Source organism: Saccharomycodes ludwigii, chromosome V (assembly GCF_020623625.1).
Source record: "Saccharomycodes ludwigii strain NBRC 1722 chromosome V, whole genome shotgun sequence".
Taxonomy (NCBI): Eukaryota; Fungi; Ascomycota; class Saccharomycetes; order Saccharomycodales; family Saccharomycodaceae; genus Saccharomycodes; species Saccharomycodes ludwigii.
This window is the reverse complement of record NC_060204.1, coordinates 91,409-111,214: the sequence shown is the minus strand read 5'-3', so window position 1 is coordinate 111,214 and position 19,806 is coordinate 91,409. Positions and strand designations below refer to the sequence as shown.

General features: G+C 31.1%; 10 protein-coding genes and 1 non-coding gene across 11 annotated transcripts; 8 read left to right on the top strand and 3 right to left on the bottom strand.

Annotated features, from left to right (window-relative positions):
* The first annotated feature begins 444 nt into the window (after positions 1-444).
* Positions 445-559, top strand: SCDLUD_003841. The gene is made up of 2 exons: positions 445-483; positions 515-559. It is a non-coding gene; the product is annotated as a tRNA-Leu (tRNA).
* Positions 560-724: 165 nt separating this feature from the next.
* Positions 725-1,882, bottom strand: GRH1 (Grh1p; the record flags this gene model as incomplete). Its single annotated transcript, XM_046079324.1, has 1 exon — positions 725-1,882. One exon carries the CDS (start codon positions 1,880-1,882, stop codon positions 725-727), a length of 1,158 nt encoding a protein of 385 aa, XP_045933495.1.
* An 869-nt stretch (positions 1,883-2,751) lies between these two features.
* On the top strand, positions 2,752-4,221 carry SCDLUD_003839 (uncharacterized protein; the record flags this gene model as incomplete). The annotated part of the gene is made up of 1 exon (XM_046079325.1): positions 2,752-4,221. The coding sequence occupies one exon, from the start codon at positions 2,752-2,754 to the stop codon at positions 4,219-4,221; it is 1,470 nt and encodes a 489-aa protein (XP_045933494.1).
* A 40-nt stretch (positions 4,222-4,261) lies between these two features.
* Positions 4,262-5,482, bottom strand: SCDLUD_003838 (uncharacterized protein; the record flags this gene model as incomplete). Its single annotated transcript, XM_046079326.1, has 1 exon — positions 4,262-5,482. One exon carries the CDS (start codon positions 5,480-5,482, stop codon positions 4,262-4,264), a length of 1,221 nt encoding a protein of 406 aa, XP_045933493.1.
* Positions 5,483-5,994: 512 nt separating this feature from the next.
* ATG22 (Atg22p) lies at positions 5,995-7,989 on the top strand (the record flags this gene model as incomplete). The annotated part of the gene is made up of 1 exon (XM_046079327.1): positions 5,995-7,989. The coding sequence occupies one exon, from the start codon at positions 5,995-5,997 to the stop codon at positions 7,987-7,989; it is 1,995 nt and encodes a 664-aa protein (XP_045933492.1).
* A 203-nt stretch (positions 7,990-8,192) lies between these two features.
* Positions 8,193-10,445, bottom strand: GID7 (glucose-induced degradation complex subunit GID7; the record flags this gene model as incomplete). The annotated part of the gene is made up of 1 exon (XM_046079328.1): positions 8,193-10,445. The coding sequence occupies one exon, from the start codon at positions 10,443-10,445 to the stop codon at positions 8,193-8,195; it is 2,253 nt and encodes a 750-aa protein (XP_045933491.1).
* A 957-nt stretch (positions 10,446-11,402) lies between these two features.
* Positions 11,403-13,001, top strand: PDI1 (protein disulfide isomerase PDI1; the record flags this gene model as incomplete). The annotated part of the gene is made up of 1 exon (XM_046079329.1): positions 11,403-13,001. One exon carries the CDS (start codon positions 11,403-11,405, stop codon positions 12,999-13,001), a length of 1,599 nt encoding a protein of 532 aa, XP_045933490.1.
* Positions 13,002-13,449: 448 nt separating this feature from the next.
* On the top strand, positions 13,450-14,967 carry MGR1 (Mgr1p; the record flags this gene model as incomplete). The annotated part of the gene is made up of 1 exon (XM_046079330.1): positions 13,450-14,967. One exon carries the CDS (start codon positions 13,450-13,452, stop codon positions 14,965-14,967), a length of 1,518 nt encoding a protein of 505 aa, XP_045933489.1.
* A 376-nt stretch (positions 14,968-15,343) lies between these two features.
* EMC1 (Emc1p) lies at positions 15,344-17,626 on the top strand (the record flags this gene model as incomplete). Its single annotated transcript, XM_046079331.1, has 1 exon — positions 15,344-17,626. One exon carries the CDS (start codon positions 15,344-15,346, stop codon positions 17,624-17,626), a length of 2,283 nt encoding a protein of 760 aa, XP_045933488.1.
* A 600-nt stretch (positions 17,627-18,226) lies between these two features.
* On the top strand, positions 18,227-18,640 carry FPR2 (peptidylprolyl isomerase family protein FPR2; the record flags this gene model as incomplete). The annotated part of the gene is made up of 1 exon (XM_046079332.1): positions 18,227-18,640. The coding sequence occupies one exon, from the start codon at positions 18,227-18,229 to the stop codon at positions 18,638-18,640; it is 414 nt and encodes a 137-aa protein (XP_045933487.1).
* A 350-nt stretch (positions 18,641-18,990) lies between these two features.
* POF1 (nicotinamide-nucleotide adenylyltransferase) lies at positions 18,991-19,803 on the top strand (the record flags this gene model as incomplete). The annotated part of the gene is made up of 1 exon (XM_046079333.1): positions 18,991-19,803. One exon carries the CDS (start codon positions 18,991-18,993, stop codon positions 19,801-19,803), a length of 813 nt encoding a protein of 270 aa, XP_045933486.1.
* Positions 19,804-19,806: the final 3 nt, after the last annotated feature.

Genomic DNA, 19,806 nt, shown 5'->3' with positions numbered 1-19,806 from the left:
TCAAATCTAAACCCATAATTATTATTATTCATGACGAGTCATGCTTGAAAAGACCAGATATGTTATGTCGCAGAGAGGATATACTGAGAGGGGCAGGGTTAGTAAACAGATTTGATACTTTACTATTTATATCAAGGCAGATGTAATAGTTTGTTGCTTGATCTTTTATATACTTTTAACTAATAACTTATATATTATAACTAATTTCACAATTGATTTCTCTTGAATAAATCCTCTCTTTATATACGATTTATTTTCACGTTTCTGTTTCTGTTCTTGTTTCGATGTTGACACGACAATGTTATATTATTATTGGTTGGTCCTTTATTAACCGATCCTTTATTAACCGATCTTTTATTAACCGATCTTTTATTAACCGATCATTCTATATTCTGTACGGATTGTGATAAACACAATTCTACTTCATAACAAGATATCAGTTACGGTTGTTTGGCCGAGCGGTCTAAGGCGTCCGATTCAAGTAATCAATTACTTTCGCATTGTTGATGTGAATACTCGGATATCGTAAGATGCAAGAGTTCGAATCTCTTAGCAACCAAATTTTTTGCCTTTTTTTTGTTTTTTTTTTTTGTTTTTATATGAGACACACAAGATAGTGCGCCTTTGGTAGAAATAATTTGGCAATTACTATTATTACAAAAACGATTACATAACTGTATTATCTGCTATCAATTAAAAAAGTTATTTAGTAATTATGATTGGATTATTTTTTGTTAATAATGGGTGGTGGAGTAATACTAATGCTACTACCATTATTACTTGTATTATCCACGTCACGTTCTACTAAATCAGTTAACAAATTTGTATCATTGTTATTGCTATTGACGTTACTGTGATGATATTTTCTAGTTCTGATATTTGTAGTAGCAGTAGTAAAAGGAGAAGGAGAAGAAGAAGAAGAAGAAGAAGGCTTGAGGTGATTAACCATAAAAGGTTGGAAAACTTGGTCCGAGTTTTCATTAGTAAACTCCGTACTAATTGTTTTAGGAGTATCCACAGCAGTAGCCTTGATAGGTTCAGTGGAATTATTGAAAGGAGTAGGTATTCTATGCAAATATCCATAACCTACATTACAACCTAATCTTCCTTCATCATCTAAATGGACAGTAACTGGTCTAACACAATCATTAGCGCTATTATAAACGTATAAAACTAGATCCTGGGTTTTTTTACTTTGCAAAATATCATATAATAAATTTTCTCCACCAGTAGCTAACAACCCGTCTTGACAACCAATAATATAATCCTCTTGTGGAATTAGACCAGCTTGAAAGGCTGCGCCTGATTGGTTATAGATGGTCAATATATGGTATGTATAAGTAGAAGCAATCAATGGTTGCCATTGAACTTTGAACCCTAAAGTATCAAACAGTTTAACATATTGATGCTGTTTTTCTTGGTACGACTCATTATTCAGTGAAATTTCCTGTAAGTGATCTTCCTGAGTTTGAGGTTGTAGATTCATGTACACATCTCTGTAGACACCGCCTTTGCCGCTCCACACATTAAATTTGACATTGTAACCATTTTTTAGCTGACTATTTATGATTTCAAATATAGCATTATAATCCGGAAATGGGAAGCCATGAGTATTAAAGGTTAAAGGCAATGGGACATCGTTGAGTCCTACAATGTAGTCAAAAAAAGATTGTAATTGTACTTGTATTTCATCACAATACAAAACCCTTAATCCATGTAATGAAGAGTATTGTATTTCACCATCATTACTGTAATTACCTAGTAACAACTGTTGGGGAATACTGTGAAAATATGAATCTTGACCATTGGATACAGCAGAAGATAGTGTTTCATTAACACTTTGTTCAAAAGATTTAACTAATTTTTTAGCAATATTAAACATGAGTAGAAAGCAAGGGGAAGGGAAGATAAAAAAAAAAAGAAAGAATTAAACTATTGTTAGTTTTTTTCTTTTTTTTTTTTTTTTTACAGCTGTTTGTTTATAGTAAAAAGTTGGTTATAGTTTTTGTTTGTTTTGTGATAAGAAAAGAAAAGCCCTGCGAAAATGGAAACTAGTATGTTTTTTTGGGACCTGAGCATGAAATGGAAATATGAAAATATGAAAATATGAAAATAAAAAAAGAAAAGGTAGAAAGACTCCCAGAATTTATTATAATTTCTATCTTTTGTACCCGGGTAATATTATCACGTTTTTTTGTTTACTCTCCGCTTTTCAAGCAACGTGTCTTAAAAGGGAAAAAGGGGGTAGCGGGAACAGGGGAGAAAAACGTGAAAGAAAAAAAAGGGTAAAAAAAAAAGGGTAAAAAAAAAAAAAATACTTTGTGCGTATTATCACCTCTGCCTCCCCACATTGTATAAATTGGTAATAATAATAGCACAAATCCCATGTTTCCGTGTTATACAACAATGGAATTTCCATCAATAATTTTGCTTAAAAAAAATAACGAGGAGGAACAAAGTGGAAGATAAATTAAATCAAAATAAAATGAAAAGAAGGAAAAACTAATTCAATAGCAATAACAATACGTACGACTGATGGAATATAATCAAGAAAAAATAATTTTGTTTATCAATTTAACTTAAAAACAAGGGGGAAGGGATAAATTTATAATTATCCTTGAATTCTTAACACGAACTTATATATATATATAGATATATAACTTTCAACTTTTATTATTATTATAAACAAATCACAAAACAATACAAAACTGAAAAAAAAAAAAAAAAAAATTAAAAAAAAAATTAAACAACATGTCATTTGAAAGCTTACATAGGATTAAACAAGAAGAATTACAAAAAAAAACCGAAGAGATAGTTAAAGAATTAACTATAGAAAGTGACGAAATATGTAAATTAACCTCATATTTCATCGAATCTATGGAGTCCGGTTTAGACCACCAAACTAGTACCAGTTCCAAGGGTCTACCCATGATTCCAACATTCGTTTTAGATAAACCCAATGGTACCGAAAAAGGTGTTCTAATGGCCTGCGACTTAGGTGGCACCAACTTTAGAGTGTGTTCTGTAACTTTAAACGGGGATCATACTTTTGAATTAAAACAATTAAAGACCAAAATTCCCCTTGAGTATTTAGAAGATGACACTGTTACGAGCGAAGAATTATTTGGGTTTTTAGCCAGGAGAATTAAGGTCTTCATGAATAAATATCATCCTGATGGTGCAAAGGAAATTTTTAAAATGGGGTTTACTTTTAGTTATCCCGTTGATCAAACTTCTTTAAGTGCAGGTACTTTAATCAGATGGACTAAAGGCTTTAAAATAAATGATGCTGTTGGTAAAGATGTTGTTCAGTTATTACAGGATCAATTAAATAAACTAGAATTGGCCAATGTAAAAATTGTTGCTCTTTGTAACGACACAGTAGGGACGTTTTTAAGCCATTGTTATCGTTCTGTCAATAGTGATAGTTTAACCGTTGGTGAAATCAGTGAGCCTGTTATTGGCTGTATTTTTGGCACCGGGACCAACGGTTGCTATATGGAGGAGATTGCTAATATTAAAAAGTTACCTGCTGAGTTAAGGGATGACTTGATTAATAAGCAAGGTAAACGTTATATGTGTATTAACACTGAATGGGGGTCTTTTGACAACGAATTGAAGGTATTGCCCACTACCAAATATGATATTATCTTGGATCAAAAAATTAGTCCCAATCCCGGTTTCCATTTGTTTGAGAAAAGAATCAGTGGGATGTTTTTAGGTGAAATATTAAGAATTATTCTTGTTGATTTGCATCAACAGGAACTACTTTTCCAGCAGTTCAAAGTTTTACCACATAGATTGTCTACCCCATTTGAATTATCAACTGAAGTCTTGAGTCACATTGAAATCGATGATTCCACGGATTTAAGAGAAACAGAATTGAATTTATTACAAAGCTTAAGACTACCAACTAATTTGCAAGAAAGAGTGTGTATACAGAAGATTGTTAGGGCCATTTCTAGGAGATCTGCCTACTTGGCTGCTGTTCCCCTTGCTGCTATATTGATCAAAACTAAATGTTTGAATAGGAGATATCATGGCGAGGTGGAAATTGGCTGCGACGGTAGTGTTGTTGAATTTTACCCAGGGTATAGATCAATGCTAAGACACGCCTTAAGTCTAAGTCCCATTGGTCCAGATGGTGAACGTAAAGTTCATATTTTTATTGCAAAAGATGGTTCCGGTGTAGGTGCAGCTTTATGTGCTCTAGTTGCCTAATGTCAGGTTTTTTATATAATGTTATCTATTATAAACTTTTCTAATTATTTAAAAATTCTATTACTTTTTCATTGAACTTTTCCGGATTGTCCAGAAACAAATTGTGGCCAGCTCTTGGTATTATACACGAGTTTTCTACAAACCTTCCACTCTCACTTCTGTTCATCCAGTCATGGTCACCGAATAAAACCAGTAATTTATGATGGGGAATTTTATAATCTAATATCGGATCAATAGCAGTTAAAAATGGCGTAAAAAGCTCTTTGAGGACGCTTAGATTTAATTCCTGTTTCTTGCAATCCATGTAATACATTTGATCAAAAAGATAATTTCTAAATTCTACTTCCTGCCTTGAATATCTCTTGTTTATGAAGGCCCATAAAATTTTAGCTCCCAAGGGTCCCAAATATTCGAAAATTTTATACTGGTTATTGAACAACCACCTGGGAACTTTGACATTAGGATTTAAATAATACTTAGATGACGGGTCTCGATAATTTAATGGATATTTGGTCTTCCCGTGCAATAAATTGTTGATACTAAATATGTTACGCTCCATTCCTAGTGGGGAAGCTAACACAATTTTATTTACACTTTTAGGATATTTAAACCAGTATTTGAAAGACACATAACCACCAAAGGAATGGGCCACTAAATTAATTTTACCCTTTATCTTGGAGTCGAATTTCCATTGTTCAATAGTATCCGCATATACAGTGTTACAAATAGTATCTACCAAATGCCTGTATTTGGGGTATTCCATTGGGAAATCTATTTCAAACTCAAGTTTTTTACCATTAGAATCCTTGGTTGGTATAAAATGGTATTTTAGCGGCAGCGGTCTTTCATAATTTAAGCGAATATCGGATATATGTGGTAATAATGGAGTCCCCCCATGACCCGGTAAATCCAGTAAATAAATATCTCTAAATCTTTTACTCAATTCAGGTATATTTTTGTAATAACACATGCTACTAGTCAAATAGCCATGTAGCATGACCAGAGGTGTGGTTGAAGAAACATTATCTTCAGTAGTGATGTTAGGGTTATGTATATGCCATTGATTAATTTCATTTCCAACCAATTCATTTGTTACACTGATATTATTTGAAGATAGCTTAGGTAATACATATTTATCGATAATCATTGTTTTCTGTAGTTGGGGGAAATTGATTTTTTTTTGAAGGGGTTTTTTCTTTAACCAACAGTTGACAAATGTAGACCATGATTTGTTTATAAGTGGTGGAATATCATTATTCATGATTTATTTATATGGATGTAGGCTTTCCTTTCTCTCTTCCTTTATATTCTGTTACTTTATTGCATGTATAAGTAGTTGATTGAGGGATACAAAAAAAAAAAAAAGGTTTTTAGTGAATAAGTTTAATTGGTTAAAAAAGAAAAGGAAATGATCGATCGTCAAGTAATGAAAATGTTACTAACCTGATTTAGGGCTATGATATAATAATAATAATTTTTGTTATTGTTTGTTCAAAATAACAATTTTCAAAGCCCTAAAAAAATAAATAAATATAAACCTCACATTTTAAAAATTTAGGGAGGTTTTATCATTATTGTTTTTTTTTTTTATTTTTTTAATTTTACTTTTTTTTCTTTTCCCTCTTCTTTTAAAACCTCATTCACCAATTGCCATCCATACAAATAACCCAATCTCAAACTATATAATAAATTAGCACTAGGTTTATAAAAACTAACCAATAGAGATAAAGACATTATTAAAACACACATAAAGAACAGACTGTGTAGGTAGGAATGTCAAATTATCAATCATTGCCTAATAATTATAAGGATTCTACTTTAGGAGGCAACCAGGTCCCAAGGAATGGGTTGAATTCATCACCCTTAAGTAATTATAGTGTCAATAAAAATCTTATAGATTCAAATACCACCAATGATAAAGCTACTAATGGAAAAGATAAATTTGGTAATCATTTTGCCTCTTCATCATCTTCCGGGTATTTGAATAATAATAATAACAATAATAATAATAACAACAACAACAACAACAACAACAACAACAATATGGCTAATTTATTTAGTACACAAACAGATGCCTCATCTCCTTTGTTATCATCATTATCAACCTTACCCAATATACAATCCTCTAATATTAATAATAACGACAACAGTGAAAACAGAAGAGGAATGAATTTTACAATTACCAGACCAACTTGGTCATTTTTGTCCAGGTTTAAACGTATTTACGAAGAAATACATGATGATTTACAATTGGTTACAAACCCTATAACGAATAGAAATTTTTTAGGTTGGTATTTTTATCTATTTTCTAGCGAACCCTTTATCGTATCTGTCGTTTCCACCTATGTACCGATTTTATTGGAATCATTTGCCAGAAGAAATGGTGTTTTATTAAACGATCACTCGAAACATTGCAACACTTCATCTACGGATAAGAAATGTGTCTTGGGTTTGTTTAATAATTCTATATATATCGATACATCAAGTTTTGCGTTATACACTTTTTCATCAAGTGTGTTATTCCAGACCGTTCTAGTAATATCTATTTCGGGGCTAGTTGATGTTTTCGATAAAACCGTGGTTTTCAAAACTAAAATGCTATTAGTATTTGGAATACTAGGTGCAATTTCCACTATTTTCGTAAGTTTCTTGGACAATACACAGTTTTATATGTTAGCTTTTCTAAGTATTCTAACAAACTGTTGTTACGGGGTAGTTAATGTTGTTGGAAATTCCTTGTTACCTATTATTGTTAGTGAGCATTTCAAAAATTTACCAGGTACAATAACAAGCGATTCCTTAGACCAAAAGTTTACCAGGGACCAATTGACAACAATTGTTAGTGGTAGAGGATCTAGTATTGGATATTTGAGTGCTTTGGTTGTCCAAATAATATGTATGATTGTCATTGGCTCGAAGCAGAGAAAGGACATTTTAAATGAAAAATCCACAGAGACTATACAATATGCCATTCTAATTGTTGGTGTGTGGTGGTTACTCTTCCAGATTCCAATGAAATATTTGCTACAGGATTACCGTGCTGAGGAATCTAATAGAGGTAAAAAATTAACTTTTAGAGTTTTGTGTCAACATCTAGAGTTTAGTTGGGAATCGTTATTTGAAGCCTTTAAACATGCCAGTCTCCTAAAGGATGTTGTTATTTTTCTTATTGGATGGTTTATTATTTCTGATTCAATAACCACAATTAATTCCACTGCCACATTATTTGCTAAAACAAACTTGAACATGGATATGATGAGTATTGTTATTGTAAGTATTTTGACTTTAGTTTTTGCCATTGTGGGTGCGTTTTCCATACCCCAGTTTATCAGCGCATATTTACAGAGACCTCCAAACACTGCTATGGTTTATATTATTATATGGGCCTCCTTTATCCCATTATATGGTATTTTGGGATTTTACTTTAATAAATTTGGTCTTCAATCTGAAAGAGAAATGTATCTATTAGCTGTTTGGTATGGTGTTTCTCTAGGTGCATTAAATGCCACATCAAGATCCATTTTCAGTTTGATGATACCTCCTGGGAAGGAATCTACATTTTTTAGTCTATTCAGTATAACAGATAAAGGATCTAGTATTGTGGGGCCCACCTTGGTTGGATTAATTACTGACAAAACCCATAATATCAGATACTCATTTTATTTATTATTTTTTTTGTTAATTATAGCTATCCCTATCTTTCAATTACTAGACGTTCATAGAGGAAGAAGAGAAGCTATGGAATTAACACAAGAAATTGAGCATTAGACATGTTATTTGTAACAACAAAAATTTTCTATTTCATTTCATTTCATTTCACTTCACTTCACTTCACCTTCCCCTTCTTCCTCGTTTTTATTGTTGTTGTTTTATATGTATTATTCGTTATGATATATAATAGTATATAACAATATATATATATATATATATATGTAACAATTTAAACGAGAATTTAATGTTCGAATGGATCATTACATCACTTCCCATATGCTTACATACCCAGTATCACCACAAGATGCAAAAATGTTGGGATTTATTGGATTTACAGTAACCATGTTACAAACATGTTGATTTAATAATAGTGATGTGTCTTCTGAATTCAACACTGCAACCAAATTCCCCATATTGGTATTCCAAATATAAATTTTGCCATCTTGAGAACCACAACTAATGTACTGATTTTTTGTTCCTATGAAACAACCTTTTATAATGACTTTTTCATGGATAGAGCCATAATATTTCTGCCTTAGTATACTTTCTTTCCAATCCCACAATTGTAATTCATTGCCATCAAGAGTTAATAACATCAAAGTGTCAATATTACTGTTAGTTTTAAAAGTATTAGTACTAATTTTTGGTAATTCCAAAGAGGTGACTTTGCCTAAAATGTCTATGCTGTGTACGTGCAGCAATAAGAAACGTGCTTTGGTATTAGTACTAGCAGTGGAAGTGGTAACAGAATTTGTTGTTATTCTTGGTTCTTTTATAATTTGGAAAACATCAACCACAGAATTTACCTTGCCATCTCTTGAGCAAACAAGTAGGTATTTATCTTTGAAAACTTTCAAATCATCCACAACAAAGGGGAAACTCTTATTTTTGGTGGAACCTATCTGACATGAACATGTAGTTTTGGTTAGGGTATCAATAATCGTAATACCTCTATCAGGAGAGCCTAAAACAATGTACCTCTGTTCTTTTTTGCCAATCCAATCACAACTAAAACTTCTTTTGGAAATATGTGTTATAATTAATGATTTTATATACAATGATTTTCTTGTATATTTGTGTAGATGGTTATAATTATCATTTTTTTCTGAGAGCTTGGTTGTTCTTGAAATTCCACATGGATCATTTACTGCAAAGGTTAAGATAGGGTAAAGTATTGCCGTAGTTTCTTCGCAATTGTAATCAATATTTTCAAAAGCATTATTAGTAAATTGATTTTTGTTGTCATCGCCTATACTATCATGAATAATTGCTAAATCATAAACGTTGACATCACCGGATATGGAACAGGTGACCAATTTATCATCATTTGAAGAAAATTGTAAATTAACAATATTAAACTTTTTTGTGGAACTATTACTATTATTATTGTTGTTTGCTTTGAATAGTAAAGATTGTTCTACGGATAGATAACACCGCAATGTAGCATTGTTAAGAATATTATCCACGTCATATATGGCAACTTTCCTATAATCACCATTTTCATCAGTATTAACTCCCAAAGCCAACATTTTGCCATTATTGGAAAACTTAATAACGAAGCTGTCGTTATTGTTCAAAACGGGTATCTCTAACAAAAGTTTGAATCTGGGAATAAAGGGTATCATATTAAGCGTCGAGTTATAAAATGGAACGCCTATAATAGATGAACAATCACCGCTATTATTGGAACTATTGGAAGAACTTTCTAAACCTTTCTCTAATAAATATAACAACCTACCATTTGGTGGCAAAACATCGTAAGATATAAAGGAATTTTTAATTAGCTGGATAATAAAATTTTTATCAGCAAATATTGAAAAATCGTTACTATTGTGGGTATTTTTTTTGAGGCTCGTGTTTATATTGTAGGAATCCATAGTAATCGAAAGGGGCAACACTTCGAGTAAATTAAACTTTTTTGTTAATAATGACGTATTATTATACCTGCTATTGCTTTCGACTAATTCTAAATATTTAAATAAAGATTTTCTCAATAATATTAAGGATAGATCCCTTCCATCATTATCAAGTAATAAGCAAAAATAAAAATGCGTTTGTACTATGATGTAGAGATCTAATATCTTAGTAGTAGTGACACTGAAAAAAGTTGCGTTATTACTGGCAACATTCCCATGCGATTGAATATATGATAAGTCATATAATAATATAGATAACCAGGTGTGGAATTTAGTGTTGGCGTTGGTAATTTTACTGGTATCAGGTGGTTCGTAATCTTTAAAATCTAGACTGTCAACATTATTCCTAATAAACTCCGCATCCCCATTAAAAGGTAATTTACTCAACAGTAATAAATTTATCTTTTCAAAGTCATTATTTTTCAATATGGTAAAAAAGTCATTAGTATAAGCTAAAATAGGCTCTATATATGATAGGCCTGCTTCCTGCCTTAATTTGGAACTACTTTGGCTATAACCGAACTCATCCAAAGTTGAGATTAATAATTTGACAATCTGTTCTTTATCCAGGTCAGTATTACTAGAAATTAAGTTCATTTAGTTATATATATTTCTTTTCTTTTTTTTTCTTTTCTTTTGATTGATTGATTGTAATTGTTATGGTAAAAATAAGAATATTATTTGAAGCTTATCTTTAATATAGCGATCTTTTATAATAAGAATATGATTCCCTCTAAACACCGGCCCCGCTCCTTATTTATATATATATATGTATGTATATATAAATTAAAAAAAAAAAAAAAAAAAAAAAAAGAAGAGGAAGAAGATTACTATTATCAATTACATAACATTGTTGCCATTGCTATTAGTAATAATACTATCCCACTTCCCCTTTTTATATAAATATAGATAAAAATAGCCGCCCTTAAAATATAATATAATATAATATAATATAATATAAATAGGCGTTTTTCTTTTTTACCCCCTGCTGTGCCTACTGTAAACCGATGACGTTTCGGTTTGCTTACTTCGGACTAGACTTTACAATTTTTTATATTCTGTCCGGGGCCTTTAACACATTAACAAAAGAAAAACAAAGAGGTACGGGTTTAAAGTAGTACTAAACTAGCTGACTAATTTACACAAATAAAAATAAGTTTGCTTACCCTCTCTCTTCGATTTTATTTACGTACAATTTGGCATAAGGCATGTGGTTTAAGTTTTTTATTAACAACAAAACAATAATAATTTACATTCTATTTCAAAATGTTTTTTTTTTGTGTGTGTGTGTGAACACGTAAACCAAAAAAAAAAAAAAATTTTTTTCTGCTATTAACCAAATCAAGGCGAGGTGGCTGGCTTTGTTTGTAACTTACTAATTCAATTATATATATATATATATATATAACCCTTATAACAACTTAAATAAATAAATATATATATTTATATATAAAGGAAAGAAAAAAAAAAAAAATAAAATACAAAAAATTTTATTTAAAAAAATAATTGGACAATAAATATCATAAAACCAAAACAAACACCAACTCCAAAACAATGTTGTTCAATAACAAAACCGTCATCAATTCATTTATAATGTTCTTAGCAGGCAGTGCCATTACTGCAAACGCACAACAAGAAGCCACTGCTCCAGAAGATTCTGATGTTATTAGATTAACTACTGAAACTTTTCCAGATTTCATTAAGGAAAATTCTCTAGTTTTGGCTGAATTTTTTGCTCCATGGTGTGGTCACTGTAAGAACTTGGCTCCAGAATATGTCAGCGCTGCTTCTGAATTAAAAAAATACGATATTCCATTGGCTCAAATTGATTGCACCGTTGAATCAGATCTATGTATGGAACATGGCATTAAAGGCTATCCAAGTTTGAAAATCTTTAGAGGTGTTGATTTGCCACCCAGTGACTATGAAGGTGCTAGAAACAAGGATAGCATTATCAACTACATGAAGAAACAAGCTTTACCAAGTGTTCAAGTTGTTGAAGATGAACAAGATTTGAAAGATTTGATTAGTGAAGCTACTGAAGTTGTTATCGTCGACACCGGTGTTGAAAACTTGAACGAAACCTTCCATAAAGCTGCAAACCTATACAGAGATTATTTTACCTTTTTACAACAATCACCATCTAACAATACCGAAAAGGGTGTTTTATCTTTATACCACCCCGGTTCAAACAATTCTGATCCAATTGTTTTCACGGGTAAAAATACTACCCTAGATCACATTGTTGAATGGATCTCTATTGAATCTAAACCATACTTTGGTGAAGTTGACGGTTCTACTTTTGAAAGTTATATGGACTCTGGTATTCCATTAGCTTATTTCTTTTATACCACTCCAGAAGAACGTGAGTCTTATTCTGAATTATTTACCACTTTGGGTAAAGAATACAGAGGTAAAATTAATTTTGCCGCTTTGGATGCTTCTAAATACGGTAGACATGCTACTAACTTGAATATGAAGGAACAATTCCCATTATTTGTTATTCATGATATTAATACCAATTACAAGTATGGCTTAGAACAATTAAGCGATGAAGAATTTGCCAACTTAAAAAAAGAAGGTAAAGTTAATATTCAATTGGAGGAAAAGGAAATCCAAAAGTTTGTTACTGATTTCGAAAATGGCAAATTGGAACCAATCATTAAATCCGAAGAAATCCCTGAAGTTCAAGAAACTAACGTTACCAAGATTGTTGGTAAGAGTCACGATGCTATTGTTCATGATTCAACCAAAGATGTTTTGGTTAAATACTATGCCCCATGGTGTGGTCATTGTAAAAGATTGGCTCCTATTTATGAGGAATTAGCTAACATATATGCCTTTGATGAAGATGCTTCTTCTAAGGTTGTCATTGGTGAAGTTGACTCTACTGAAAATGATATCTTTGATATTGAAATTGCTTCTTTCCCAACTATTGTCTTGTATCCAGCCGCTAAAGATGCTGAACCTGTCATTTATTCCGGTTCCAGAAACATTGAAAGTTTTATTGAATTCATTAAAGAAAATGGGGCTAACGGTGTAGATGGTGATGAAATTTTAACAAAAAAGATCCAAGCTGAAAAAGAAGAAGAGGAAGAAAAAGAAACTACTGCTGATGAAGAAGTTGAGGAAGTTGAACTTGATGAATTGTAATCCTGCTTAAATAGTTATTGGCTTTACTATCATTATTAATGATGACATAATTCTACATCAAATGTGTATACATATATATGTAAGTAAGATTTTTTTTTTTGTTTTTTAGCTCAATGTGATTGTGAAAGCTAGAAATAATTGTAGCTATTGATAAATGATATTTTGTTTGATCGTACACTATGATAAGATTAGGTTTATATATATATTATATATATATATTTTTTTTTTTTTTTTAAAAGGGTTTATCTGGTTATTATTAAAAAAAATTTTTTCCCCTTTCTCGGTTATACATAATACTAGAAAAAGAATACTTAATTTATTATAAAGCAGTTCAATATAAAAATAACACACAAAAAAGATATATATATATATATATATAATATATACTTTCCTTACTAAATCTATTGACTGTCTTATTGATCAATTCATTTATCAGCAACAACATATTATGGGATTATATTCGCCACCAGATAAGTCATCATCACCACCATCATCAACTGATGATAATATTAAAAATGCCAAATCCCCCAATGACGCTGATGATACAGAAACCATTCATTTTTATAATCGACCTTCTATAGGGCTTAGAATGTGGGGACCCCTTGTTCCAGGGAGCGATTGTCGCTGGGGGTTGTGGACTTTATTAACCATTCAAACTTTTATTGGCTATAAATTTTTAAGAAAATTTATTAAAATAACATTTCCCTACATGACCAGTAATACCACTGTGAAAAGAAATATTGCGGATATACCAAGTCTAAACAGATTTGGTGGTAAAGTTGGAGATCCAATATATGTTTTACAACCTACTTCTCCTAATGCCGTTAATCCTATTAACACTACTACTACCACCAATAATATCTCCTCTGCTACTATCTCAAATTTATCAAGATTTGGTGCCGGGACTCGAAACATCAATCGTACTACTATTAATAATAGTAGAAATAATAATGATAAACATTGGTTTACTTTTACCTTCAAGAAAAACAAGAATCAAAACAACGAAAACAATAGTAACACTGATTCAAAATATACAAATTTCACCCGTGTGTTTTATTTCGTTAGTGGCTGTGGGCTTTTGGGGCAGTCATTATTAGAGTTTTTAAGATTGACCTTCTTTGATTATGACCCGTGGTATGAACAAGCAAAAGCTGTCAGAGAAAAGGCCTTTTTCAACGATATTCAAAAATATTATAGAGAAGGCATTGACCCCACTAAAATTTCAGTTAAAGTTAAAGATTCCAAAACGGGTAAATTAAAAGATGTCACTTCAGATTCAGGTGTGCTTTCAAGCGTTGCTATTGCTAGAGCTACCATGAAACAATCATCCTTTTTGAACAAATGGTATGGTCCAATGGACTATAAACCCCTAAGCTTTGAAGAATATCTGGATAGAATAGAGCATTTCCAGGAGTATAATGATAGCTTACATAAATTAAGGGGGGTCAATGAACTAATAACAGCATCGATAACCGGTGATCATAAATCACATGGTTCGAACTTATCTAAAGAGTTGGAAAAGTTACATAATGTTAACCTAAAAGCAAGAAACTCTACTTTAAAACTATTAAATAATGTGCCGGCAAATACGTTAGGTACTCTCCAAAATGGAGACGAGAATAGTACTACCGATAGTAGTTCTTTTTTGACATTTTTCCAAATAAATGACACTGTTAAAATAATACCATCAATGGCCAAAAATTATACAAACATTGAATTATCAAATACATGGACTTTAAATGATCCTTGGGAAAAATTAGCTATAGAAACAGAGTTAGGCATTAAAATAATACCTAATTCACGTAATTTTAATGATTACAATGATTTGGCTGAAGAAAAAGATTCTTCTTCCCCAGCTACTACTAATATTGGTAATAACGGTCAAACGAGTAGTCCAGACAAAACCAGTTTACTGGAAGAAGTAGACAAACAGAAATCCTCTCACAATTCACATCAAGAGGAGTAATAATTGTTATTATCAAATAACTAGGTAATGTAAATAGATTACACAATATATATATATATATGTGTGTGTGTGTGTGTATTTAATTATTGACATATTTTACATGTATGCACAATAATGAGTTTATTCTCCTATTTATCTTGATCGGCATTGTTATGAACTACTTTATTATCCGAGAGCGGCATGCTGAACATATATCTCGGACTAAATAACTTAAATATAAAATTCTAGGAAAAAAAAAAAAAAAAAAAAAAAAAAAAAATATTTTTGGTCAAACTTACAAAACCATTATCATTTAAAAAAAAAATTTCGTATTTAAAACTAGCAAATCGTTATAGCTAAAAATAGAATACCAGGTTATATCTAAAACACAACTAACATGACTCAATTAATAAGCTATTATGGTTTTTTTATAATGGCCATGTTCTGGTGGTCTGTAACCACTGCAGTTTATAAAGATGAGGCTTATAAGATAGATTGGGAAATTCAAAATATTGGGGATTTAAAATGCATAGACAGATCTGGTGATTCATTTATTGTATTATCCGAATTAAAAAATAATAACGATAAATCTTTGCTAAGTTGGATTAATGTTGAGACGGGTGATATAGAATATAGACAAGTCCTTACCGACACCTATGACGGTTTTGCTATCAACAACAACAGCAACACCGTTTATTTGAAAAATAAAAATGGAAAGGGGACATTTAAAGCAATTGATGCCAAGTTTGGGTTTGCTCAAGAGTTAACTTTAGAGGCAGAAAGTGAGCTTTTCAAAGATTTGAATTTTACTAACGCTTGTAAAAATTATGGTTTTAATTCGCTAGTCAAATTGGATAATGCGGATCACTCCATAAAAATTTTAGATTCGCAAGATGGTAAAAATGTAGTTTTGAAAGCTGTTTTACCCGATGATAATGTCAGTGTTTTGTATTTAGAAACAGACCATGTTTCTACATTAGAATACTTGATTTACAACCAAAATGATGACATATATGCTTATTTCATGTATGTTAACAACACGTTGGTTAATTCTTGGTATAGAGACGAATCAGTGTCAGATGTCACTGCATACACCGTTATTAGCCCACATGACAAAAATATTGAAGATGATAAAGAGTCTTTAGAAATCGAAGATTCAAAGAAAAACCTTTGGGATGCCTACATTTATAGACTTCAGACAAATTTTGCCAAGTTAAAAAATGCTTTGATTAAAAGGAGACTTTCGCTCAGCAATATTGTGTTGGATTTATTTACAGAAGATAAAAGTGTTGAGGGTATTCAAAAGAGAAATGAGAACTTTGGCTTTAACAAATTGCTTTTAGTCGGTAATGAAAAGGGGGTCATCACATGCTTAGATTTAAACAATGGTACTATTTACTGGAATTACAAAACAGGGGTTCCAATTTCTAAGTTGTTAACTAGGAAAAATGAACATGAGCTGCTTGTTTTTTCTCCTGGTGGCGAAATAATGAGTTTTGATATTTCCAATACTTATGAGAGACCAGAAAGTTTTACTAGTATCGAAAAGACCATTAAAAACAGTAAAGTTGCGTTGTTATCCAATGGCGATGACATTTTTGTAAAGTCTGCTCAGGGTACCAATAATGTAGTTTTGCATAACAAAAGTGCAACAGATGTTGAGAATTATGAATCTGAGTATATCATTGATCATGATTTATATTCTATCACTGCTTTCAAACACGATGGCGATAAACTAACTGAAATTTGGAAGTACAGTGTCGACCCTGTTTGTGAACATATTTCTGCAATCAGTGGTAAGGATATTGAGGAGCCTATTGTCAATATCGGTGTCACCTTGGGCAATAGAACTGTTTTGTACAAGTATTTATATCCACATTTGTTTGTCGTTGGGATTGTAAACACGAAATTGAATTCATTAACTATTCAGATTATCGATAGTGTTACTGGTGAACTTGTCTATTCGACTATTCACAAAAACAATGTTGCGACTGAAAAGCCAGTAAGTGTCGCGTTTGGTGAATATTGGGTAGTTTATTCTTATTTTGCCAATGAACCAATTCCCGAACAAACTTTAAATGTCATTGAATTGTATGAATCATTAACTCCAAATGAGAGAATGAGTAAAGAAGTAGAAAAAGATGTCTTTGATTCTCGTGCCCCTCCGGCAGTTATTTCAAAATCCTATTTTTTCCCTGATGTCATTGACAATATTGCGTTGACTAAAACTAAATTTGGTATTACTACAAAGGCTATCATATTACAATTGGAAAATGGCCAAATAACCTATTTACCTAAATATTTAGTAAGCGCCAGAAGGAAAGATGAAAAGGACATGACAGACGATGACAAGAAAGAATTTATGGCTAGTCCGTATGTAGGCACTATTCCTATAAATGATAATTTTGTTATTACACATTTTAGGGAAATAATTCCAGTTAAAACCCCACATTTGGTTTCATTTCCAACTAATTTAGAATCCACATCGTTTGTTTGTAGTTTTGGACATGATATATTTTGCACTAAAGTAGCACCTTCATCTCAATTCGATGTTTTACCACAAAATTTTGAAAGAGCCCAAATAATTTATACAATTATAGGGTTATTGGTTACATTATATTTCTTAAAACCCTTTGTTGAAAATAAAAATTTGAAATTGAAATGGTTGGTTAAAGAATGATCACTATGCTTTTTTATATTGTTTATATATAATTTTGTATTGACACATACACACAACTATTTAGAGTAAATTAAATTGTTTTTTTTTTTTTTTTTTTTTTTTTTAACTTGCTTTTTGATTAACAAAATAAAGTGGTCCAGATCAAACTGTTTTCCCTTGATTCAATAGCTAATTGGTTTCGTTATGGTTATTTTTATTTAATCGAGAAAAAAAAAAAAAAAAAAGGGGGAAAGCGAGGCGTGGAAGCGTCCGGTAGCCGAGTGTAAAAAAAGACCGAAAAGGTAATACAAATTAAAACCGAAGGCCTTGTTATTTCTATTAATCCAATTTTTTACGGACTTAATGCATTTCGGATTTAGTTATATATATATTTTTTAAGGGAGAACGGCAGAATACTGTACATCGCATAATATGAAAAATGTTATATATTTGTCCTTTTTAAATTGATTTGTTGAAAAACTCTGTCTGTTTTTTTTTTTTTTTTTTTTTTTTTTATTATCTTTACTTTTAGACACATTATAAATATTGCAAATTTAGCCTTTTGTCAAATTGGATTCTCAAAAAAGAAAAAAGAAAAGTACAAGATAAACGATATTTAAAATGAAATTAATATTTACTATTTTGTTTTGGTTGATTGGCTCTGTAATTGCTGGTGAATTAACAGATTTGAAAATTGAAATTACCAAAGAGATTCCGGAATCAGAATGTAAAATTAAAGCTACAAGCGGAGATTTAGTGTCTGTTCATTACACTGGTAGATTATTGAGTGATGATAAAGTATTTGATTCTTCTTTTCAAAGAAATAAACCAATTGACTTTGTGTTGGGTCGTGGTTACGTTATCTCTGGTTGGGACAAGGGTGTTAACGGAATGTGTATTGGTGAAGAACGTACTTTGTACATTCCAAGTGATATGGGCTATGGTGCCCGTGGAGCAGGTGGCGTTATTCCTCCAAATGCTGATTTGATTTTTGAAACCAAGTTGGTTGATATTCAAAGACAAGATGAATTGTGAACTTGGATGGGTTTATTATTTTAGTACATCCAAGAAAAGATAAATAATAAAGTAAAACAGATCATGTATAGTTTGTAACTTCTCATTTGTTTACAAAAAAAGGAAAACAAAAAAATTTCTTTATATATAATCCATCTAAATCCATATATATATATATATATATATATATATATTATTTTTTTTTTTTTTATTCTTTGCGTGTCCTTAAAGGAGGGATTTTCCGAGATTTATTTTTTTTTCTTTTCCTCTTTTAAAATATTTTGATTCATAGCCAAATTAAAACAAAAGCCTTCTTGATATCTATACAGGCTAGGGTTTTTACTAATCAACATAAAAAAGAATAGCAAGAAATGACAATCGATTGTTTCCAGGTAATCAGTAGATTTATACATCATTCATCCGCTACTTTTTTTTCGGTGACAGGCTCAAGGGCCCTATTCCACCAGAAACTATTATTAGTTTTAGATTCATCATACAATCCACCTCATGAAGGCCATTTCAATCTAATTAAGCAAGCTCTATCTCACTTTAGAAAAAATCACACAAATTCAGACGGTGCCATAGGTGTTCTGTTACAATTATCTGTGCAAAATGTAGATAAATCGCCAAAGCCTGCAAGTTTTGATAAAAGATTAGAAATGATGTTATTAATGGCCCAAGACGTTGAAGAACAACTCAACTGTACTTGTTTTGTATCTTTGTCTAAATGTGGAAAATTTATTGACAAATCTAAAGACATATTTAAAAATTTTGAACAGCCATCAATATCTATTAATAATAATGAGAAAGGTTTTAAAATTGTTTATCTTTTGGGTTTTGATACACTAGTTAGATTATTTGATATCAAGTATTATAGTCCTTTGTCAGTTGAAGAAGCCTTGGGTAATTTTATGAAAAGTAATGAATTGTTTTGCTTGACAAGATCCTCATCACTTGACAAGGATAATGAACAAGTGAGATGGTTAGAGAATAACAAGAATGTACCTTTGGAGTGGAAAAATAAAATAACACTGCATCACAACTCGGACGAAAAATTGTCAAATATTTCCTCATCCAACATAAGAGCTTTGGTACTAGATGGTGAAATAAAGAGTACACAATCGCTTGTTTCCAATAGAATTTTCGACTATATAAATAAAAATCCAAAATTATTTACACAATAATAA